We start from the raw sequence: 9,534 nt of genomic DNA on the forward strand, positions 1-9,534 counted from the left end.
TTTAGGTCCTCTCTACATTCATCTCCTGCAGTCAGCTCACAGGCTGTTTTTCCACTTTTACTATTGATTATTGAGAGAAGAGTGTTGCAATCTCCAACTATAATTGTGGATTTGCCTCTTTATGTTTCAGCTATGTCAATTTTTGCTTTACTATTTTGAAGATCTGTTGTTGTGTGCATACATTTTTGGATTCTTATGTCTTCTTGGTGTATTAACTCCTTCATACTTACGAAATATCCCTGTTTATCACTGATCATATTTCTTGTTCTGAAGCTGAATTTGTCTGATATTAATGTAGTCACTGTAAATTTCTTTTATTTCAGTTTGTACTGTTTATCATCTTTTAATGCTTTTACTTTTACTCTATGTGAAAACGTATATTTTTATAAAGACCTTATTTTTTAGGGCAGTTTTAGCTTCACAGAAAAATTGAGAGGAAGGTACACAGATTTCTCATTTGTTTCTTCCCCTTATGCATGAGCTTCCCCCATTACCAGCATCCCCCACAACAGTGGTACATTTTTACTACTGATGAACCTACTTTGACACATTATAGTCACCCAAAGTCCATAGTTTACAACACATTTTTAAAAAATATTATCTTCTGAAAGAACTTTAGAATCACATAGAATTTGCAAAAAAAGTGCAGACAGTTCCTGTTATCCTTAACCTAATTTTCTTAAACAATATTATCTTACATAGAATAGTACAGTTATCAAAACCAGGAAAGTGACAGTAATACAAAAATTATTAAACTTATTCTTGTTTCACCAGTTTTCACATGCACTTATTTTTAGGAGTATAGTTTATTTCAAATAAAACCACTACGCACTTATTAGAATGGCTAAAAAATTTTTTTAAAATACAATATCCAATACAGGCAATGTTACAGACTAATTGAATCCCTCATGCTTTTCTGGTGGGAATGTAAAATAGTACAGCCATTCTGGAAAACAGCTTTGAAATTCTGTTTTTATTAAGTTAGGCCTACACTTATTATATGTCACAGAAATTCCTCTCCTGGATTTACCCTCAAGAACTGAAAATTATGTTCACACAAAAACCTGTACATGAATGTTCTTAGCAGTTTCATTTGTAATATCTGGTGACTGGAAACAACCCAAATGTTTTAAACTTTGTAATAGATAAACAAACCTTGGAACAGTCATACAATGGACTACTACTCACAATGAAAAGAAATATTCCTTTCTTTCATTTTTAATGTGGGTCTCTTGATCACCTGGCTAGCTCTATGAATCTCTAAGATTCCTTTCTGCCATCAGTGTCGGAGACAATCAGGAAATTCTCTTATTGTCACTAAACCAGAATATTTCACTCTAGTAGACTAATTATCCATCGTCTTCTGACTGTGGTTAGATACCTGAAATATTGGAGATATTTTGTAAAGGTCCTTTTCACAGCTGCTTTCACCTCATTGTTCTTCAAGCTATAAATTAGGGGATTCACTAAGGGAGTGACCACACTGTACTGTACAGAGAAGATCAACTCCAATGGTGAACTTGAGTTTGGTGTGAAATAACGAAGGAAAGCTGAACAATAAAACAGGAGCGCCACAGTGAGGTGGGAGGAGCAGGTGAAGAAGGTCTTGCTTCTACCTGAGGAGGAGCTGATACTCAGGATGGTGGAGACAATGAGAGCATAGGAAAAAACAATTAGGACACAAGTTACAAGTGCATGAAGGAGACTGGAGCAGAGCAGAACAGTAAAATTCATGGAGATGTCAGAGCAGGACAGAGGGAAGAGAGAGGGCAACTCACAGCTGTAGTGGGGGATGGACAGATCCTCACAGAAGTCCAAGCTCATAGCTAGTAGGATATTGATGAATGCATCCAGAAACCCCAGGCCCCATGAGCCCCATGCTAGCCCTTTACATAGATTGTTGGTCATCTTCTGGCCATAGAGCAGAGGGTGGCAGACGGCAACATAGCGGTCATAGGCCATCACTGAGAGCAGGCAGCCTTCTGTGCCCCCAGTGTCAAACACAAAGAAGACTTGAGCCAGGCAACCCCTGACAGAAATGGTTTTCCTCTGAGACAGGAGATTCTCCAGCATCTTGGGCACTGTGGCAGAAGACAAACAAAGATCCAGGAAAGAGAGGTGACTCAGGAAGAAGTACATGGGTGTATGGAGATGAGAATCCATCCTGATCACCAGCATCATAATCAGGTTCCCCACCAGAGTCTGAAGGTAAATCACTAGGAACAACACAAAGAGCCTTTGTGGGAGCCTGCATCTTGGGATCAGCAGAAAGTCCAAGGAGGATGAACTCGGTGATGGTGCTGTGGTTCCCCAAGGCCATTTAGAGAATCTTTTGTTCCTTTGAAATAAGAAAAGGAAGTGGACTGAGCCTTCCTGTGCCCCCTGCCAATGTCCCAGACATCCCCATCTTCTCCCTATACATTCCCCTCTCCTCAGTCTGCATCCTATTATCAGGATTTTAAAGCTGTGCTCACTGATCTCCTCCAGGCGTTTTTCTTCTACCTCACAGGTCATGAACCCCTCTCACCAATCATGCAAAATTTTGATTCTCATACTTGTTCTGATCTAAAAGCTATGTTAATTTATTCCACCTTCTTCAGTTGGGCCCTTGCTTCCGTTCAACTTCATCACCTCTTATGCATTCTAGCATACTTCTGCAATTGCCTGCCCCTTGTACCTTCTCTGCTCTCTCTTATCCCTCATTCTTAAATTCTTTTCATACAGATAAATTAAAACAACTCTAGGAGGCATAGCACATGAATCTGGGCTTCAAATTTAATTCTTTTATGGAAAAGTGATTTCCTAAGGTGACAGGTGGATGAGGCTTCCTTCCTGGAAAATGAGAATCATAACAAGTGCTTGCTACCTGGTTCTCCCCACTGAAAGAACCCAGAAAGTGTTAATTCCATGCTTAAGTGAATGAATTGATAGCTGAAAAGGGTCTGGAGGCTAAGGAGGATGAGAACACCACTGCTCACAGATAGAAGGACTGAACAGGTTGACTAGAATGGAGACTTCCAGAGAGGCAGTGTACACACCTAAGTTCATGAGGCAGGATGCAGAAAAAAGAGAAGGGCTAGAAAGCTGGTAATAATACCAGAAAGCTGGTAACAGAAGACAAAGTTGCATGCAATAGATTTCTAACCCCCCAAAGCTATGGTGGCTCTTACACTCTTTCCTGTTCCCTCCTCCACCTACCTCAGCAGAGTCCATGGTGGAGGTGCAGTGGCAGTTTTGCAATAACATTAGAATTTGGGTTTTACAAAGAGGATAAGTGTAGGCCACCAAGAAACCACTATCTGTTCTGAAGTGTTCTCCCCTCTTCTTCTCAGAAAAGGAAGCTTAAGCCTGTGGGGTTAGCTTTCCCTAATCTTCCAGGTCCCCAGGCTGGGCAGAGTTTGTGTGCAGAATGCGGAGAGTGTCCATTGCCAATGCACGTGACTACTCAGGAATGAATAGTGGTCTCTCTGGGCAGCCGAGTACAAGATCCCACCAAAAGGGAAAGGCAAGGAGGACGGATGCAGAGAGAGATGGTAACAGGTGACACAGAAGGGGAGAAGATTCAAAGGGAAAAGATATATCTTAGAGGGCCGGGGAGAGAAGATCTGAAGAAGAGAGAGAAACAGAACTGGAAATAGCTGGAAAGAGGGAGGAAAACTCTTAGAGAAATCGTACCTGACCTTCCAAGTTGCTGGCTGTTTTGGTATGGAACACTTCTGTTTCTCTCTCCTGTCTCTGATGAACTTGTCTGAGGTCGGTAATTCTTCACACAAAAGAACTTTTGTTCTTCTAAGGAACTGCAGAAACAGCACACAATATTTTTTTTCTTGTAGAAAATCACAAATAGCTAAGAAAATAGAGATGGCCAAATTCTTGTTATGTTCAGAGAAAAATCTTCATCTTTATTCTTGGCACATGTCAAAACAGTGAAAATAATAATGAAAGTGTAGGATTTCTCTCATTTGATCCTAAGCCCTCCCACTTAAACATCTCTTCATTTATTTCTCATTGTACATCTATATATAGTACTAAAGCAACCTGAAAGTGAGTGATTTTCAGATCTAGTCTTTTAGAATGACATCTATATTTAGTGGAGCCTGGCAGTCTAAGAGACATCTGGCCAATGACGTCTATTCCATGAAGTCACAGCCTGAACTAGACTTTATTCATTGTCTAAGTAAAGTTAACTTCTAAGCCACAGGGAATTCTTTAGCATGTGGGACTTTTGGACCTTCTGGGTTGATACCGTATTTTTAACCCTTGTATATATGTTCCTGAGGGCCTGTTGCCCTTCAGAAAGGAGGCCGGGCTGGAAGATTTTCCGCATTTGATATTTAGCTTGTGGATACCTCGTGTGCAAATTCCCTGGAACTTGTGATGTGTACTCCTCTTTTCCATAGATTTTCCTGTGTTTACATGAGCTGCATTTCTGAACATAAACAATTTGATGATAAAATGAGTGAAGCAACAGAAAAAACTAATTTTTTTCATGTGGATACTTTATTGGAGGAGTCTGTGAACCCTCAACCTACACTATGGTACTTAAAAGAGGTAATGTGAAGACCAGCCTTAAGCTAACACACATTTTCAAGGGGCGGCTTTATCTCCAGAAACGAATTATCAACTAAAAAATGCAAGTACATGTGCGGCATAAATTATATTTTAATTTTTTTTGACATGACTGTTTTAATGGCAGAAATGTCAAAAATGTGTTTTATCTGATCCATACCTAGATCTATACATAATAATTAACACATACAGGACTAGGTGACTGCAATATTGAAGAGATCCAAAGGAAGGTTAATTTTTCACATGGTAACTAAAGAAACATTTATTTCCTTCTCAATAAATTCTAAGTACTGAGAAATAAATTGGAAATTCTCAGTAAAATAAAATCTTGCTCCTGAAAAACTTACAGTCTGAGCTGTGATTTATCCACATCTCTGAAATGTTATTCTTCATGAGAATAAATTTAGTCCCCATCTGCTGTTTTAATATCTGGCTTTATCTCATAGTATTGATTGAATGAATTAGCTCAAAAAATTTTCTATGAGTAATCTGTCATAAAAATACTACCTTGCTGTGAATTTTACATTGTTTGATGAATATTAAGCTTTGGAGATGGGTACTATCTTTGTAAAGTTTGCTATGCCAAAGGGCTATTCCTCTGTAAGGATTTTGGAAACTTTCAAAGGATTGAACTTGGTGACAGGATTAGCCTAGTCCAGTTGGGGCTGTTGAGTAAAGAACTGGATCATAAGGTCCTGGGAGGGATGTTTTGGAACATTGACGTAATCATCTTCAGAGATGATCCAGCCCAATTTCCTCTTCTAATTATTCAAGTAAATATCTTGATTTAGAGAGAAAAAGAGAGACTAGCTTTAAGTAATAGAGTAATTTATGACAGACCTAGGGCAACATTTTCTTATGTGTTTTTTCTAATTTTCATTATGCTCATTATATGCAAAGAGACAGTTAAAATACTTAGGTCCCTCCAGGTATTTAGATATATAAAACTCTCACACATTTAAATGTATAAAACTAGTTGTCTTCTCTTTTAGATAGTAGGTTTTACAAAACTGTTTGATTCATGGACTTCTATATAAAATCACAGTGGGAACATACTCTTGTTGGCTTATATCTACGCTAAGGAGAGTTTAATCAGGAGTCAAAATTAAATATTTTGGGGCTACCATTTTATGTTATAATAAAACGTTAAACTCAGGGCAATTGGAACTGGATTATAAATGGTGTAATATTTTACTTTATTAACACTTCTTTAATTCATTAATTAATAGCTCTGCACTTGGTATAAAATTAGAGAATTTAACTTTTATTTAGAAACACAAAAATGTATTTTCTGATTCATATATGCAAAAGCAATTCATTTTCCCATTTCCTGTGGCTTCCAGGATATTTCCCTGGGCATCTGCTTATCAAAGAGCATTTTAAATGCCCAGAAGGAGCCACAAATATAATTATAACTGACTATAGAAGAGTCTGTGGCCTACAGAGATTTTGACCATCTAATGAGGGTCCTATCTATGACAGGACAGTGGTGGAGCAATGTGCTATACACTAAAATGGCACTATGCAAAAGGCAATATTGATGTAGACAGAAGACACCTGGCATGCTTGAAGATTAGTCAAGTGGTCAATTTGAATAAAGTTCAAGTATATGGAAAACAGTATGATTCTTATGGGAAAAAAAATCACGTATTTAGTGATTGGAAACTGAAATCAATTAGATACGAACATTAGAGGTAGATTACCTGTGGTTTTACATTCCATGCTAAATATAGTAATTTGGGATTTAACTTCTCCAAGCATTGGGCATAAGGTTTTAAGCTTTGAAGAACGTGGGCATATAAGCATTTTATGTGTAACATTGTATCACATGCATAGAAGTTGGATTTTGCGGGGAGTAGAACCGTGTGCCAGAAGACCGATTAGGAGAACGTTTATAGCTTAATTCTGAAATAACTCTGAACTAGGGCTGTGGCAAAAGGGAGAGAAAACTCCTAAGGAGTTAAGTTCTAACCATTTCTGGATGCTTATGGTAAATGAGCGAGAGGACTCCAAGTTACATCCAAATTTTAAACTTGAGGGACCTGATGGATGCCAGTGCCACCACATATTACAAGGATCATATCCAGCACAGTGGTGAATTTGAAATTGTGAAACGCTATTGCTACGTAATTTCTAAATCTGGTGAATCAAACATGAAACTGAAAAAAGTGATCTTAAATGAATTGCTAAAAAAGTAAAGGAAGTAATCTGAGGCCACAATTAAAGTAAAAGGATCAGTCCAGGGAGATAAATGAGCACTAAAGCATCTCATATCTTGAGGCATCTGGACCTGGATGGTCTAGAGCAGAGGCTGGCAAACTATGGCCATGGACCAAATCTGGCTCACTGCCTCTTTTTTTTTTTTGGGGGGGGGGGTTCCCTATATGCAGAACATAGGTTGGACTAGGTGATTTCTTTTTTTTTTTTTTTAAAGAGTTAAATATTTATTTATTTATTTATTTATTTTATTGATGTTTTAATGGTTTCTAACATTGTGAAATTTTGGGTTGTACATTTTTGTTTGTCCATCACCATATATATGACTCCCTTCACCCCTTGTGCAGACCCCCCACCCCCCTCCCCCCACCCCCACTGCCCCTGGTAACCACAGTCCAGTTTTCTCTGTCCATGTGTTGGTTTATATTCCACATACGAGTGAGATCATACAGTGTTTGTCTTTCTCTTTCTGGCTTATTTCACTTAACATAATACGCTCCAGGCCCATCCATGTTGTTGCAAATGGGACGATTTTGTCTTTTTTTATGGCTGAGTAGTATTCCATTGTATATATATACCACATTTTCTTAATCCAATCGTCAGTCGAGGGACACTTAGGTTGCTTCCACTTCTTGGCTATGGTGAATAATGCTGCAATGAACATAGGGATGCATAAGCCTCTTTGGATTGTTGATTTCAGGTGCGTTGGATAGATTCCCAGTAGTGCGATGGCTGGATCATAGGGCATCTCTATTTTTAATTCTTTGAGGAATCTCCATACCGTTTTCCATAGAGGCTGCACCAATTTGCATTCCCACCAGCTGTGTATGAGGGTTTCTGTTTCTCCACATTCTCTCCAACATTTGTTGTTTTTTGTCTTGGTGATTATAGCCATTCTAACGGGCATGAGGTGGTATCTTAGTGTTGTTTTGATTTGCATTTCCCTGATGATTAGTGATGTTGAGCATCTTTTCATGTGCCTATTGGTCATCTGTATATCTTCCTTGGAGAAGTGTCTCTTCATTTCCTCTGCCCATTTTTTGATCCGGTTGTTTGTTTTTTTGTTGTTCAGTTGTGTGAGTTCTTTATATATTATGGAGATCAACCCCTTGTCAGATGTATGTTTTGCAAATATTCTCTCCCAGCTGGTTGGTTGTTTGTTCATCTTGATTCTGGTTTCATTTGTCTTATAAAAGCTCTTTAATCTGATAAAGTCTCACTTGTTTAATTTTTCTTTAGTTTCCCTAGTCTGGGTAGGCATGTCATCCGAAAAGATTCCTTTAAAACCAATGTCAAATAGTGTGTTGCCTATATTTTCTTCTATGAGTTTTATAGTTTCAGGTCTCACCTTTAGGTCTTTGATCCATTTTGAGTTAATTTTTGTGAATGGCGATAGCACATGGTCCACTTTCATTCTTTTTCATGTGGCTGTCCAGTTTTCCCAACACCATTTATTGAAGAGACTTTCCTTTCTCCATTGCATGTTCTCAGCACCTTTGTCAAAAATTAGCTGTCCGTATATGTGTGGTTTTATTTCTGGGCTTTCAATTCTGTTCCATTGATCTGTGTGTCTGTTTTTGTACCAGTACCATGCTGTTTTGATTACTATTGCTTTGTAGTATGTTTTGAAGTCAGGGATTGTGATGCCTCCTGCTTTGTTCTTTTTCTTTAGGATTTCTTTAGCTATTCGGGGTCTTTTGTTGCCCCATATAAATTTTAGTATTCTTTTTTCTATTTCTGTGAAGAATGTCATTGGGATTCTGATTGGGATTGCATTGAATCTGTAGATTGCTTTAGGTAATATAGACATTTTAACTATGTTTATTCTTCCGATCCACGTGCATGGGATATCTTTCCATTTCTTTATGTCATCGTGGATTTCTTTCAATAATGTCTTGTAGTTCTCATTGTATAGGTCCTTCACCTCCTTGGTAAGATTTATTCCTAGGTATTTTATTCTTTTGGATGCAATTGTAAATGGTATTATCTTTTTGAGCTCTCTTTCTGTTAGTTCATTATTAGCATATAGAAATGCAACTGATTTTTGTAGATTGATTTTGTACCCTGCAACTTTGCTGTAGTTGTTGATTGTTTCTAATAGTTTTCCAACAGATTCTTTAGGGTTTTCTGTATATACAATCATGTCATCTGCAAATAGTGAGAGTTTCACTTCTTCGTTACCTATTTGGATTCCTTTTATTCCTTTTTCTTGCCTAATTGCTCTGGCCAAAACCTCCAGTACTATGTTGAACAGGAGTGGTGAGAGTGGACAGCCCTGCCTCAATCCTGTTCTCAGAGGAATGGCTTTCAGTCTTTCCCTGTTGAGTATGATGTTGGCTGTGGGTTTGTCATATATGGCCTTTATTATGTTGAGGTACTTTCCTTCTATTCCCATTTTATTGAGAGTTTTTATCATAAATGGATGTTGTATCTTGTCAAATGCCTTCTCTGCATCTATTGAGATGATCATGTGGTTTTTATTCTCTGTTTTGTTGATGTGATGTATCACGTTGATTGATTTGCAGATGTTGAACCATCCCTGCGTCCCTGGTGTAAATCCCACTTGATCATGGTGTATGATCTTTTTAATGTATTGTTGTATTTGGTTTGCCAATATTTTGTTGAGGATTTTTGCATCAATGTTCATCAGCGATATTGGCCTGTAATTTTCTTTCTTTGTATTGTCTTTGTCTGGTTTTGGTATCAGGGTGATGTTGGCTTCGTAGAATGATTTAGGAAGTGTTCCAT

At 38.0% G+C, this 9,534-nt stretch overlaps 1 protein-coding gene across 1 annotated transcript; it reads right to left on the reverse strand.

Annotated features, from left to right (window-relative positions):
- Positions 1-1,332: 1,332 nt before the first annotated feature.
- On the reverse strand, positions 1,333-2,320 carry LOC131415543 (olfactory receptor 8S1-like). The gene is given in 2 exon segments (XM_058557390.1): positions 1,333-2,232; positions 2,234-2,320. Coding segments are annotated over 2 exon segments (987 nt in total).
- Positions 2,321-9,534: the final 7,214 nt, after the last annotated feature.

The sequence above is a fragment of the Diceros bicornis genome, chromosome 17 (assembly GCF_020826845.1).
Source record: "Diceros bicornis minor isolate mBicDic1 chromosome 17, mDicBic1.mat.cur, whole genome shotgun sequence".
Lineage (NCBI taxonomy): Eukaryota > Metazoa > Chordata > Mammalia > Perissodactyla > Rhinocerotidae > Diceros > Diceros bicornis.